The 16,203-nt window shown below is 34.6% G+C and overlaps 1 protein-coding gene across 2 annotated transcripts in view; it reads left to right on the plus strand.

Moving 5' to 3' along the window:
* Positions 1-1,101: 1,101 nt before the first annotated feature.
* The window catches only part of LOC148954159 (uncharacterized), a 40,598-nt gene continuing 25,496 nt past the window's right edge, over positions 1,102-16,203 (plus strand). Inside the window, exons 1-2 of one of the 2 annotated variants that reach the window (XM_089085977.1) lie at positions 1,102-1,149; positions 14,114-15,269. In XM_089085977.1, the coding sequence (XP_088942103.1) occupies positions 14,161-15,269 (1,109 nt within the window). In that variant the 5' untranslated portion in view covers positions 1,102-1,149; positions 14,114-14,160. Of the gene's footprint in view, positions 1,154-14,113; positions 15,270-16,203 lie in introns of both variants that reach the window. The other variant, XM_089085978.1, reaches the window with a different exon arrangement.

Here is a 16,203-nt window from a genome sequence, read left to right on the forward strand (position 1 = left end):
TATACATTAGGGGGAGGGGTAGGGGTAAATTTTAAACTTACCTCCCATTTACATCAGAAACAAAATTTGCCCTCACCCCCCCCCCCCCTAATGTAGAAATATGTACCCTGAATTGGCATAAATAGGGAGGGGGCTGAAATTCTTTTCCAATAGAAATGATTATTATATTCGTAATCAGCATAAGAAAAGGCATCGAATGGTGTATTCACTTTATTCCTAACTCAATAATATGATTTGGTATATATTTACCGAGTTATCCTCAAAGACATAATTTCTGGACCTTTCAACTACACTGAACAAAATTGCTATCTCAAAAATTATGATTGAATGTGTTTGGGGAAATGATTAGTGTATGAGGGGGGGGCTGCATGACCTCCTGTCACTTTTGACTGTTAAAAAGGTGAGTGGAACTTCTGATTACCAATTAAATGAGCCCCCTTTGAGGTCTATACGACCACTCTTTATTTAAAAAGCCTTATATCCCCACAGGGCATAATTTACAGCCCTTGCTCTGAGAGTTGTGGGAGGGGGGTTGTTATTATTAAAATCAGAATTTCCGGACCTTAAAACTACACTGAACAAAATGGCACTGGAAGGGCCGATTAGACCAGGTAAGCCCCCTCCCCTAAAATTCAGTCTATGGGCGCCCATGCCAGGGAAACAGGTATTTGGTACGTGAAATCTTGCGAATTTAGTCCTTTTGCGCCTTCAAGGATTATGTGATTTTTTTCGTAGAGATTAATATGCAAAAGATAAAAATAGAACAGAATTTTCATAGGAGAATTTAAAGCTACTTCTTCTAAAATCATTCACAGCTGTCCAATTCACGAAACAATTTAGGTTGGGGATGCGAGATATTTTTTCAATATCTAGGATGGGAGGTAAAGCTGTTGTTTTTTAAATGAAAATACTAAAAGCAGGTATTTTCCCTGAAAAATCCTTATCACTTAAAAGAAGTTTTGGTTCGTTATACTAGGCATCTGTCCAGGAAGTTTGTGAATCAGCACATGGAATCTGTTCTGAAGATAGATAGCGATAGTGACTCATCGATTTTCTCCTAGATACTTTCTTCACTTTCATTGTCGGCATGTCTTCAAAAGCCATGGTTATTAAGCGTGGTTGTAGCGAGGTCACCACGAGGCTTTAAAAGTAGGTATATAAGATGCTGGTCAACTTTTAGGCCTGATTTAGTAGGCTAGAGCAAATTACTTTACGATAGGGTAGTGGATAATTGCTGGTTTGTAGCTTTCAGTAATAGAGATAGGCTAATGGGTAGCCGACAAACCTAGGACTTTTTACATAGGGTTACTCCTGACCTGTATGGGGGATATCACCTAAGATATGTCTTCTGCATGAGTGATCTCAGTTGGCCTAGCCTTCAGAATCAGTCTAAAAGAGTAGGCCTAACCTTGGTGAATTGCACAGCTAAGATATCTGTAGGCTATAGCCTAGGCCTATCCTTTGGCTATGGTGGATTGGCAGAGTCCTTGTTAACCCCAATCTTTAAGGGGCTACCTCAATGTCAACTAGACTATTAGCCTAAGCAATAATTTTCTTTGAATAGTTATTTTGTTTTGAGGCTGAGAAAATTGTTAAGACACTGAACATGGTAGCAATGAAAACTAGCAAGGCTGCTTGTATAGGGGGGTTGAAATAGGCTACAATTATGATGGCACCTAATAATTTAGAAAGTGTCAAATTGAGGATTTGATGACACATTTCTTTTGTCTCTATTTGTATTTTGCTCATTTAAGTAGGCTATCATTTAGTTTCAGTTGTAAATTTATCTTGTAGGCTAAACACAGAAAGGAAATATCTACAATATCATCATCCATTCAATGTCCCTTCTAAATATATGCTAGCCTAATAAATCACCACCATAGTAGTCTTATACAAGCTGGTAAATATTTACCAAATCATATTATTTAATTACAACTAAAGGCATACCACTCAATGCCTTTCTTATGCTTTTTACAAATAGGCCTAATAATCATTTTTGTTGGAAATGAATTTTATCCCCCACCCCTATAGCCTATATACCAATTCAGGGTATATATTTGCACATTAGGGGGATGGGGGAAAGTTTGAACTTACCTCTTATTTACATCAGAAATAAAATTACCCCCACCCCACTACTGTGCAAATATATACCCTGAATTGGTATATATAGGGGTGGGGGTTAATATTCATTTCCAACAAAAATGGGTAAAGTTCTACAAAATCATATTATTGAGTTAGGACTAAAGTGAATACACCATTCAATGGCTTTTTTTATGCTGATTGTGAATATAATAAGCATTTCTATTGGAAATAGACGCTAAAGTGCAAATTTGGCCCTTTTGGGCTTGTGATAGCCATTTTTCAGCAATAAATCTTATCTTATCTAAATGAATTTCAGCCCCCCCCCCTATATATGCCAATTCAGGGGTAGGTTAGGTAAAGCCTATATAGGTGGGGGGGGGGCTGAAATTCATTTCCGATAGAAATGATTATTATATTCATAATCAGCATAAAAAAAGGCATCAAATAGTGTATTTACTTTATTCCTAACTCAATAAAATGATTTTGTAGAACTTTACCTAAAAATGATTATTATATTTGTAAAGGGCATCAAGTGGTATATTCACTTTAGTTGTAACTCAATAATAAGATTTGGTAAATATTTACCTACAAGCCCTCTTTTATTCTCATAGCCATAATAAATAAAGTAGTTAGCTATTTGGTTCCCCACACAACACTTGGTAGGCTACCATGACCATAGGCTAAGTGTCAGTCCCAGATACATACTTGCCTACTCCTCATTCTTTCTTCCAAGGCCCTGATTTAAATAATTTTTGAACAAATTTTGTCCTAGGTCTAAAAATTTCCAATGTGATCTATTGCTAAAGTTAGGGTCCAAGAATGTATTTTTATGTTATTTACCTACCTCCAGTCTTTTTGTGGCTAGGCTATGTGGAATGTTATTTTTTTTTTCAAAAACAAGAGTACAAGTCAAGTTCTAGAATTCTCCCATTGGCCTATCCCTGAAAGAAAATTGATTACAAATGCCTAAAAATCAAAATTGCAAAAATAGAAGCTCAGTCAAGTTTTTAGGATCATCCAAAAAATCATGCTTTTGGTGTATTTTTGATCAACAACTACACAGTTCCAACAGCAATGATCTATGTGTATATTTCTTGTGCTTATTTTCTCAATTTATTATTTGTATTGAAAAAAACATTGAAAAACCAGCCATTGGACAAAGTTATGACATGAAAAGCAGTTGATAAGAATTGGTCCACCAAACCATGGAAAATGGAGTGAGATGATACCAAACCAATAGATCCCTATTGTCACTGACCAGGTACTCTACCAGATTTTTGCCTTATTTTGCTGGACAATGCAATTTAATTCATTGTCTCAACATTGAATGAAATCCCCTCATTCAATATTGACAAATGCCATGTAATCCACTTTGGTAATCATAACACACATCAGCAATACCATCTCCAAGGTAACCCTCTTTCTGCAGTCTCTGAAGAAAGAGATCTTGGAGTCATTGATTATCAACTAAAGTTCAGCACCCATGCAAAATTTGTATCATCATCTGCCCTCCAATCTCTTGGAATGATTAAAAGAACTATCTCTAGCAGACGTCCAAGTGTGTTTATGAAGCTCTACAAGGCACTAGTTTGCCCGCGCCTAGAGGTTGGAATGTCCCTGGCATCACCCTATTTCAAGAAGGACAAATACATTCTAGAAAGAGTTCAACAAAGAGCAACCAAAATGGTCAAAGGCCTCAAACAAATGCCATACAAAGAGTGTTTACATCACTTGAAACTTCCCACTTGCATACAGGAGGAAACGTGATGACATGATAACAACCCACAAAATTATTTCCAAAAATCTTCTCCCTCGTCTCCTTACCCCTCCCCCAGAACATTCTGTCACTAGAGGTCATTCCAAAAAGATCTTCAAGCAACGCTCCTTAGTCCAAGAAAGAAGCCATTTTTTCAGCCAACAAATAACAAACTTGTGGAATCTACTCTCTGAAAATACAGTGGCTGCTGATTCAACAGGTGCTTTCAAGAGAAGTTTGGACAAAGAATGGCTACAGCAAGAGTTCCTGTATGACTGGGAAGCTGCTGAGTCCTCAACCTCAAACCCAATGAAGTCATAATGGAGCATTACAAGGATGAAAATCCTTAATTTTGCTCCAAGCTGCAATCTAAGGTAATTTAAGATAAAATAAAAGGCCTAGTAGGATCAGTTGATCCAGGGCTGCCACTATATCAGAATTTCTGAAAAATAAAATCAGAACAGAGAAAAAGTCAGCTTTCCCTTTCATCACTAGAGACTGATACATTCTTTCAATTTCACTCTCTTGCTACCTCTGCTTTCTATTTTGGCAGTAGTTCTGAAAGAAATCCATGAAATTTAACATTTGTGCAATCATATTTGGTGACATGAGATGGCTAAGACTACAATGAGGAAAATGATGAGATGACTAGGACATGTTTTGCAGATGTAGGATGACAGATTTCCAAAGAACATCTTTTTTGGTCATCCAACTTGGGCCAAACAAAAAGTACTCATCCCCAACCAGAGTGGGAAGAGACCAAAGGAAATAGAAACTTCTTGAGAGGGGAAAAAAGCAAAGGTTTGAATAGATTAGGATACTTAAGGACAGCTTTGTGGCTTGGCTGTGTAGTAAGTTATAAATAGTATTTGGTGATTTGTGTCAAATGCTTTAATCAGATCCAAAACTAAATTAAAAACCAAAATTTTTATCAAAACTTTGGGTACTTATGTATTATAGCAGCAACACTCAAGAAGTTAGGTTAATTTTAATGAAATACACCTAAGTATGATGAAAATATAATACTTTAGAAACAAATTCAGGTTGTATATATTTGCACATTGGGGGTGGGTGGGGGTAAAGTATGAGGAGTCTGCATGCAAAATGTGTTGGCTACAATTATTTTGCATATTATGAAGTAAGAATTGTTTTCTAATTTCATGTTGTCCAAATTCTTCATGGTTTTATTTTGTCCAGAGATGTGGTGACAGTTTATGCAAGGGGGGGGGGGGGTTGTAGGGTGGTTTCTTTGGGGAATGAAGTTGGATGAATATTTTCAGTCCCAACAGTTTTAATTTCTAGCATAAATCCTTGGGAGCTTTTGAAACATGGGGTATGGCAGTATACACAACTACAGGTTTTGTAATTGGAGCTATAGTACCTGCTGGTTTGAATGTCAATTTGGTGCTATAGTAGACACACCATTGGCCATTTTCTGTGAGTAATTAACCGAAGAAAAAAAACTCCCTCAGCTCAGGGATGGGCTAATAGGAAAAGTTTTATGGTGATAAATATTGATCAAATCTTTTGGTGTTATACCTTGATCTATTTGCTATACCCATTTAATGGAATTGAATTACCTTTTTAGTCATGTTGTATAGTTTGTTCTAGACTTTGCAAAGTTGTTCTAGTAGTTGTTGCATTTGTATTCCACAGGATTCTTATATGCTCTATTTTTTTATCCCCCTTAGCACTGCTAGGAAGGAAGGAGGGGGGCTTTTTGATTGACAAAAACAATCATCTCAGTCTAGGATAAGAAGAGGAGTAAAGCTGATTGCAAGGTAAATATCCTTTTACCTTAGCCATTGTCATCTATCTGATGCTCCCAATTCATGCAAGCTAGCTCATCATAAATCAGTCACCAGTTAGTCAATATGTTTATTTACTTTACAACTATGACAATTACTGATGGTTGTATCATTTGGAATGTACACATGGTCACTGTCACCAATAACTAGAAGGAAAGAGGTTACAGCAATCATATCAGGGTCATTAGCAATATTAAAAAGAGTTTGGTAGATGTTTCATGTGAGTGCCTATGTTTAGAAGGCTGGTTAATATTAAACTTAAAAATGTTCAATGGAAGTGTAACAAGGGTAAAAAGAAGAAAAATGCAATTTATTTACCTTGATCATGTGTTTGATGATGGTCAATACTCTGTTCTGTGTCAGTAAAGCCATGAGAGCAGGTTTTTATGCTGCATATTCTCTTGTATGAGATGTTTCAAATAACTTCCACATTCTTGAGCTTTCAGAATGGGCTGTAAAGTGTCTTTGCCAAAATCAGCTGTGACATAATCAAATTTATTGGCTCTAGAAGAACTTGATGCTGCACTCAGTAGTTTTTCAAATAGTTTTCATGATGATGGCTGTTGTACTCATTTTCACCCCTTATCTGCATGAAAACAAGCTTTCAACAACAAAAAATGGTGTTCCCTTTCCAGTTCAACTCTGGTCTTGAGGCAGAATTGATTTGGAGCTCTTGGTTGGGTTCAGCTACAGATTGATAAGAGGAGGATGGAAGCAAAAACATACTTCTGACAAATAAATCCAGCATGGAAACAGCTTCATGTAGATCATTCCCTATACAGTTCTACTCTGGCCTTGAGGCAGAATTGAACATGAGTCCTTTGTCAGTTCCAGCAAGAGATTGATAAGAAAAGGATGGAAGCAAAGCCATACTTTTGACAAACAAAACCAGCAGGAAAACATGTTTATGCAGATCATTCCCTAAGCAGTTCTAATCTGGTCTCAAGGCAGAATTGAACTGGAGTTTTTAGGTCCAACAAGAGGAGAATGGAAACAAAAACTTAATTTTGACAAACAAACCCAGCATGAAAACAGGTTCTTGTGGATTGTTCCCCATGCAATTCTTCTCTGGCCTTGAGACAGAGCTGAACTGGAGCTTTTTCAAGTTCAACAAGAGATAAATAAGAAGAGGATAGAAGCAAAATATACTTCTGACAAACAAGGCCAGCATGAAAGCAGACTTCTATATATTAATGCCTTTCATCCAGCTCCTGTCCTTGTGCAAATGAGCCCTGGGTCTGTTGATGTAGAAAAGAAAAGCTGGATTTTGATAGTCTCTATCACAACTTGAAGCTTTATTTATATTACTTCCGAGGGATGTGTGGGGTTTTAAGTTTTGTCAAATGCTGTATAAAGGGGATAATTTTTTAAGTAATTACCTGAAGTTGCAGCTTGGAGCAATCTTAAGAATTTTTCATTGTGAAGCTCTAGATTTAATGATCAGGAAATTGTTTACAGTGTTGCCTAGTGATCAGGTGCAGTTGGATTATCAGTAGATTCCCAGTCAAGTTTACACTCTCTAGCAAACCACTTAGCATCTAGCCTTCATTTTCAACATCAAAAGAGTTGGCAGTAACTTTCTTCAGAGGGTTTGTTCTAATCATTGATAATCCTTGTGGAAAAGACTTTGTTGCTATATACAAATGTTGTGGGTTTTAGTTTAGTTAGTCTTGCAGGGTAAGAAAATTCCTACATGCCAGATACCATTTTAGTAGCATGTCTTCCAGAACTTTAACTCTTTTAAGGTATTTTGATACCATAAAGAATCACCCTACCTTGTCCATTACAAGCTATTTTAGTTTGTGTGGCTAAACTATTCAGAATTAATTGGGCGGTTTTATCATAACTTACATAGCTTATCTAAGAGATCTAAATAAATGAAAGAAAACTAAAAGCTGACACCTACTTTCCCAGAAATCTTCAAAAAACCATTTGACTTTTCCAGTTTTGTGTCTGAGATAGAAATATTCAGGTTTAATGAAACTGCATTATTGGTGAGTATAAATTTTGTTCTGTTGATTGAACAGAGCAGAATTTTCTTTTTAAAGCTCAGGGAAAGGCATTCCCTAAAAATATCAAGTACACCTGCTTGGATCAGATCAAAAGAAGTCTTATTGGATAATTGGACAGTTTTGAAGTTTCCTGTTGTGCTAACTGCCTTAGTTGAATTTTTTTTGGACACAGGATGCACATTATTTATACTGTAAAAACACTGATTAGACAGGGTATTGCTTAACAATTAGTAAGGGATAATAGGTTTCCTTTGTTTTAAACTAGCTACACATCTAAGTTCCCTATCAATTTTAATCAAATTGCTTTGAAAGCTCCATATGAAGCTTATAAAATTTGTTAATCGGTGCTTTGTCTTTGAGACTGTCAGCCAATGCTGAGACTTACAAAATAACATTTTTGGCATCAAACATCCTTGATATGGGCAGTAATGGAACTGTCTTGGACCAAAACAGTTTTGCTCACCAACTGTAGTATGTCTTTTGATGTTTGTTGCTAGTTCTTTCCTTCTCTTGAGTCCTCATAAGTTTCCATTACAAAGAGAAATATTACCCTTCTCTGCCCTTGGGCAGAATCTTGAACTCTTTCCACAGGGTAAATGTTTTGGGTTAGAGGCAACACCTGCTTCACTATGGTTTTTGTTCTGTGAAGTAAAGAAAGTGATGGTGAAGTAACTATTTCTAATTTGGGATGGAATACCATAAGTGATCAAGTTCTATCACATTTTTTTCCTATGTTGCCAATAGTATTAGTTTCGAACTGATTGTGGTTCTAACAAGACTAAAGATGCTATTAGCTTTTGCTTTGTAATAGTGGAGGAATGTGAATAGGTGTGTTGACCTTGGGTGGCTTGGTGCTTCATTGAGTTGTTAATAGCAATAGTAGTAGTTTGCATTTTTGTTCTTTGTGTGTAGAGACAACCTTTTAAAAAATGTTGGAGCCAGATTCCTTTCTGATTAACAGCATTGTAATTTTTATGTCATTTACGTTTTTGCTTTGCATTTGTATTATGGAATCAGCAGTCAGATTGATACATTTCTGTTTCCATTGACAACCTAACTGACTCTTAAATTGTCAGAAAGTTTATAAAAGATATATTTTTATTACTATAGGATGTATTGTTTTTTTTTGTTTTTTTTTTTCACTATTATGTGCTCTAAAATTTGTTAAAATCATTTTTCTTTTGCTTTCCTTTGCTTTGTTGCTTTTATTATTGTTTTTGTATTATTAAAAAAAATATTTAATAATAGTTCATATCATGATTCCTACTAAAACTACTAACAAAGCATTTTGGATGCTACTAAAACTACTAACAAAAGTTTTCAGATGCTACTAAAACTACTAAAACCTTTAATGTACATTGAAATTTCATGATTTCTGTCATCAGTGCTGCTCATAAGTTAAACTGTTGTTTAATCTAATGTTATTTTTTTTTACCAAGTTCTGTGTGAAATATTGTGATTTTCATTCAATCACAATGCTTCAAATATTCTCCCAAAAGAATTGGTGTAATTTTATTTGCAGAATGATGATCAGCTTATTAGCTGAACAGCTTTTTAAGTCTTCATGTTAAGGTTAAAAGAAATAATGCAGTGATGTTAATTAATCATTATACTTTTAATACAGTGTTAAAAAAAGTATTAATTTTTTATAGGTTGTTTATTTTGTTACCCTAGATCCTTTATGCTTTGTAAAAATTTAACTTGCATTTGAATGCAAATATTTCAAGTGTGTACAAACTTTATTTTTTAAGAATGAAAACATAAACTTTGGTACACTTAAAACCTAACTTGCACTACAAAACAAGCTACAAATTAGAATTGTGAATTCAATAGGCTTGTAGCTTAATTGTTTTCTTATATTGGAACTATTTGATTTACCACCACAAAAACGAAATATTTATAGAACTTTGACTGATATACTAAGGTTTAATCCATAGAGGGTATATGTTAGAGTAACAGTAGCTTACAATATTACAAACTTTCCTAGAAGCATGCTATCCAGATAGCCTGAGTTAAGAGGATCTGATTTTATGGTATATTGGGATAAATTTGTATGACATTCTTACAAAGTCCAATAAAGAAGAAACTCAAAGTGTCTGATCTCTTATAGGTCACAAATGAAATACTTCAGAGTTGCCTAAATTACAGCACTAAATTACAGCACCTGGCATATGTATTGATTCTTTTGTACCCTTTTCACTCTCATGTTTTTCATATAATATTATCAAATGTGTTTATTTCCTAATTTCTTCTAAAAACATGACAAGAAATAACAAGTAAACAACTTTCATATATTAATATTAAATAAACTAAGCTTTTATATGTGATTTGAAGGTTTACTTCAAAATTTCAAGTTTGTTTGTTTTGCAGTTTTTTTCACAGGGCCTTTCTTGGATATCCAGCAGTTCATCTTATCCCAGACTGTGAAGGAATGTAAATTCATTCAGAATATTTGGCATCTAGAATTTTATAATTTTTATGTCTTGAGGATAAATGATGGAATGATATAAATGATGCAAATCTCTACCCTTTCAAATATAGGCTATAGTTAACTAAATACCTGGCAATCAATAACAAACAGGAATTAAGTAAAAAAAAACTCCAAAAAAAGAGTTTTTCAAAGAAAAGTAAATGCCATATTAAACTTCAGATTAGCAGAAATAAATTTCTGGAATAATTCAAGTTCAAAATGACCAAAAATTACTACTAAAGCATAAATGAAACCCATAAAAAACAGAAATTAAATAATCATAGCAAACAGACACACAACAGGTACTAATACAAGTGTATAAATGAAAAAATAAATCTTATACGAGTAAAACTCATATTGAATAGGCAAATCAAGCTTAAAATGACCAAAAATTACTATAAACGGGAGTTTGACTACTGCTCCCTTCCATAACTAAAAGTCTAAAGCCTAATTTATTATTGGTGCCTTGCTGAAAACTGTATCTTGAAAAGTCTTGGAAAGAACTAATAAATTAAACAACAATTTGATATATAATGATATTAATTCCTGAATGCTCATTAGTTCAACATTTTATTTTCAATGTTGTAATAAGACCAAAAGAAAATATTTGTTCTCTAATTGTTTGAAATTTGTAAATGTCTTGACCAGTCCTCAGAAAGAACTAATAAAATGAAACTGAATATTTGATATATATATATATATATATATATATATATATATATATATATATATATATATATATATATATATATATATATATATATATATATATATATATATATATATATATGGAAATTAATTGCTGAAAGCTCAGTAGTTCAAGATTATATTTCACTGTAATTTTTATTTTTGTTTTCATTATTGTAAATACAAAAGAAAACACTTGTAATATAATTCGTTTTCAATGAAGCACCAATGACAGAGTAGGCTTTAGTTTTTTACAGTTAGGGAAGGGGGCAGTAACCAAACTCTTGTTTATTGTAATTTAAAGCTTGATTTGCAGATTTAATTTAAGTTTTACTAGTTCTAAGATTTACTTATTCATTTATATTAGTGCATGTTGTATGTTTGTTTGCTATGATTATTTTTTTTTTATTTCTGTTCATTTTGGTTTTCGTTTATTCTTTAATGGTCGTTTTGAGTTCAAATTATTCTAATAATTTATTCCTGTTGATCATAAGTTTAATATGGCATTTTCTCTGAAAATCTTCTTTTTCCGTTTTTTTATCGTTAAGTAAAAAAAAGAAAATAACTTGAGATGAAAGAGAAAAATAAAATGGAAGAGAAAATTAAAACAGATCCAGGGGTCAGTGAAGTGTCACAGAAGAAAGTGGAACTCATTATTTAATGACGGTTTTATAAACAAAAATGGAGCTTTTTTTTGTAGTGGGATGTTTCAAGAAAAATGAGGATAAAATGAAAAACTTTAGATGAAACTGCACAATTTCTGCATTTTAATTATTGATCTTAATATTCTGTTTCTGAAATTCTTTTATACTGTTGTTCAAAATGGTTTTGGCTACAAACAATAACTATATGATAATTTCAGATGTGGCCCAAGATAGTGAAATTGTATAGACCCAAAAAGCAATCAATTGTCCTAAATTTTATTTCCCTATAAATGCTTCTAGCTTCTATCCGTTTACCATATGAAGCTAAGAGGAAAGGAAATAATAAATGAAAATAAAACCAAAAAAGGGTGAGAAAACGAGGTTTTTGTCAGTCAGCCAGTCAAATTTGACTGGGTGCAAATATCAATTGAGTATTTTAGTATTAAATTGTTATAAATTGGGCTTAATGAAATGTCTCCGGTGTCTATTTATAGCCAAATTTCTGTTTATATATTTTTTCTTATCTCAATTACCTCTATAAAAGATTGTGGTAGGCCATTTACAGTACATATTAAAGTTGCCTCCTAAAAAAAAAAAAGATGTGTAGGATTTTCAAAAATATGCAGGGCCAAGGCGGAATCAAAGTTGTCATTTTTATTTTCCGATCTCAGGGACTTGTCTATTGAAATTTTGTGTTCATACAAACGTTCACCAACTTGTTGATGGGTCCTACCAATGTAAAATTTCCCACACGAACACGGGACTCTGTAGACACCACTACCCAGTACATGGTCAGTTTTATCTTTTCCTGAGTTGAAAAAATGTTCAACTTTTTGTTCACTTTTGAAAGAAACAGAGAGATTGTGTTTATTTAAAAAATTTTCCAAGTTTATCACTGAGTTTTGAAATGTATGGTAGAGTGTTGAAGGTTTTTTTCTCAATTGCTGGAACGACTGAATCAAGGGGGACGGGCTCCCTATTTTCTTGTTTTATCTTTTTTCATTGTCTATCTATGATGTTTTCAAAAAAGGTTTATTGGGTAGCCATTGCAAAATAGAATATCTTTGATATAATTTAATTCAGGATTTACATGATTAATTGAAAAAAATTGTTTAAACTCAGTCGACTAAAGAGATTATTACCCCTCTTTCAACAGAAGGGAGAAGTGTAGATACCAATCATTATGGGTCGGCTTTCTGTGTATAGAAAATTCAAGGCTAGGAGTATTTTTTATAATCAAAACATCCAAGAAAAGCAGCTTTCCTGATTCTTCTAGTTCCATTTTGAACAGCTAGAGATGTAGGAAAGTTCTTGGCCACCATTTTTAAGCCTCTTTTGAGCACATTTGCAACCAGTCAAATTTAAGAGAATATATTTGCGTAACTAATAAAAACAGAAATTGCAGACAAGCAAAAAGTATTGCGAGGCAAAATATTCTTGCCCAATCTCTTTGGTGAATTCTTTTTTGATCGGTTTTGGCTTGATCTTTCATTTAGTATCTGTTCGTATCTTATGAAGCAAACTCCGAAAGGTTAGTTGTTTTTTTTTTTTTTTTTTTTTTTAGCACTGAGGACGACTTGGCGGAGGTCCTTGTCGAAATATATGCTTGTTTTTCGTCTTCATGGTTTTCCACTGGCTGACAAAATCCTCGTTTTGGCTCCCTTTTTTGGTTTTATTTTTCATTTATTATATCCTTTCCTCTCTTAGCTTCATATGTCATGTATAGCCAGTGTGGTCTTAGAAAGTATACATTTACCAGTCCTTTTTCATTGATATGATAGGTACCACCAGTATTATTTTTTCTGAAAGTAAAACGCTAAGTTTGGAATGTTGTTATTGGCTGGCTGAATCAAGGTTGAGGTCCAAGGGTGCAAGTTTATTAAAAAAAAATGTAGAGGGGCAGGAATTTTCTTAATGAGGATATAAAAAACGAATTTTCAAAGAACTTATTTTAGACTTTAGACCCTGCTCTGCCTCCAGAGGCATTTAAGGCATATAAGAAAAGTCGCCAGTTGTGCCTCATCCCCACAGCTGCCCAGACATTGTCTCTTTCAGGTTGAAGCAAAGCACTGAGATTTTTTAAGTTAAGTTTGGTAGCTGCTTAATAAGGTGTTTTTAGGGCGTCCTCTCCTTCTGGTACTGCGTGGCTACCACTAGAGGATGAGTTATGGGCATTTGAATCACATACCCAATGTATCCCCACTTCTGGTATTTGGTAGCTTCAGTAGTTAGTGGCTTAGGCATCTTTTTTCATGAAATAGTGTTTTTTACTTTGTTCCCAAAATTTATGAGGGACAGATACTATTTCGGCAAAATACCAAAAATTGGTATTTTTCAAATCAGGAGAGGGGGGCACCCGAATTGACGCCCCTGTTCACACAAAAGTTTATTGTGCCTCGCAAAAAAAAAAAACAGCTGCGCCTGCCTGCCTGCAATCCCTTTGATTTTGAAAAAAAAAATTCTTTTTTATTTAGATTTTAAGAAGGAAAAAATTTGCCCCCTCTAGATTTTGAAAAACCCTTGTTTTTTTGTAGCTCCTTTAATGTTTTTTTTTAATTGAAAATATCCTTGTCCTCCCTCTCCTTTCTGCATTTTTGTGAACTAATGCTCAGGTCTTATTATCTGGTTGGAAAGTAATTTTTTTTTTTTTTTAGGCTTTTTGACATGGAATGTTGATATATAGTGAAAACAAGCAATAAAAATGAGTAGTCTCATCCAACCGCCTAAGGACACTGGATTCAATGCATGGAGGAATTTGGAAAATCAGAACTCGCCTGATTTAAGGGAAATATTCTGTTCTTCCTTGCAAACTACCAATAGCTATGATGTTATACATATAAATGATTTTACTTTCAATAAAAGCAAGGCATTTGAGACCATTCGTCGGCCCTCTGGTGGACACAGTGAGAACCTAATTGAATATGGCAAGCAAAATAGCCTGTATAGTGATATGAATTTGCCACTAAATGATGAAACAACAAAATTTGATCCTGATCGATTTTTTAGTAATGATAATAAACTACCATTTACCAATGTTATGGATCAAATTAATTGTAATAATATTTTTAATGATGGTGAGCTTGATGGTTTTGCTGATAAACCTACAGATGAGATGGATGGTTCAAGCTCCAATATGATGTCAATTTTTTCATCTGACAAGGGGAATAATACAGATGTGGAAACATCCAAATTGGCATCTGTTTTCAGCTCCATTTCCATATCTGAGAGCAGACCAAATCAAAACCTGTTGAATTCCAACCAGAAATTTATGAAGTACAATCGACCTCCAGTATTTTCCGGGGAGTTCCCAAAACCCTCACAATCATCCAGTCAACAATCCACCCCTGAGATTGAATATCTTGCTCATAATCTCTTATCCTTATCATCATTCAGAAGTGATTCATGTACCTCATATGACGAGCAGCCAATGCGTTTCTTTGAACCACCTCCTTCAAGCTCAAAGTCTAGTTCTCCTGCAGACCTGACTAATAATGACCTTTTCAATCCTGATGCATTTTTCTCTTTGCCCAAGTGGAGTACCAGTTCTGATGACATGACACAGTTTCGTGAACCCCCGCCATCACTCAATGCCACCCCCTTGCCAAATTCCGGGCTACACAAAGAGTCTCTGGGAGAATTTCTTTGTGAGCCCCCACCTCTACCTGTTCGGCCAACTCCATCCCCTCCTTATACTCCCTCTTTTTTTTCACATGAGCAGAAGGACTTGAATGGAACTGGCCAAGGTGGTGCTGTTACTCAAGTACCAGCGCCCATTATTACTGTGATAACTTCTTCTTTTCCTCAGGATCAGTAAGTAATCTTGTCTTAATTTTTTTTTTTTTGCTTGGGTTTTTCTATTTTCTGAAAACTTTCTCTGTTTCAGTATTATTTACTTCCAAGGGCTAGTTTTTATAAATTAAAAGCTCCAGTGCCCTTTTAAAGAGTAAAAAATTATTGAAGGGCAACAAGCCACCACCCACACCGTTTTTGTTTCCAAAAGCATCCAATCAAAATTTTGAAATAGCTATTTCGTTCAAAATAGTCCAAAGATTAAATAACTATGCCTCCTGTTTTAACAACCCCCTTCCAGCTCCCGGGCAAGGTTTGTAAGCTATGCAAGTTGTCCATTGTTAAGATTTAAGTTTTTATGGAATGGGTGGTTGTATAAACTTTGGAGGGGACTCATTCATTTGGAAATCGAAAGTCTTGGTGCCCTTTTTGAGATTGAAAAGTGAACGGAAGGCAACCATCCCCCTCCTACTCCAATTTTCACTGTTGTCAGGGTGGGGGCAGATGCCTTAAAAGGTGCATTTTAATGCCAAAACATCCTATCTCTCCTTGGCCTTCAGGTAAATACAGAGTTAGTTCTAAGGATGGGGCGGAGGGGGACGGGGTGGAGATAGGAATTGATATTTGATCCCCTTACTGTTTGCTAGAAGCAGTAGTGCGATTCTGTAACCCAAGTGGGGGGCCAAAACCAGCGGATTGTTTGAAGTTGAGGTCCCTCTGACCTAGCTACCCCTGTTGAGTAGGCGTCCGCACTAAGCCTTTTGCATTGTCTTTTGAGGTGCTGCAGCCAATTTATAATTTGTCACTTAACAGAAACAAAAAGAGCAAACAGGGCTATTGTTAGCTTCAATATTTTGTCTGTATAACTATAGCCATTAGGAATCAAATTCAGATAGCTACGTTTAATTAATAAGCATTAAGATGCAGATCAAGGAAACGTGAAAGGGAAATAATA

Source organism: Artemia sp. Qi Xiang Cuo, chromosome 3 (assembly GCF_049724085.1).
Source record: "Artemia sp. Qi Xiang Cuo chromosome 3, ASM4972408v1, whole genome shotgun sequence".
Taxonomy (NCBI): domain Eukaryota; kingdom Metazoa; phylum Arthropoda; class Branchiopoda; order Anostraca; family Artemiidae; genus Artemia; species Artemia sp. Qi Xiang Cuo.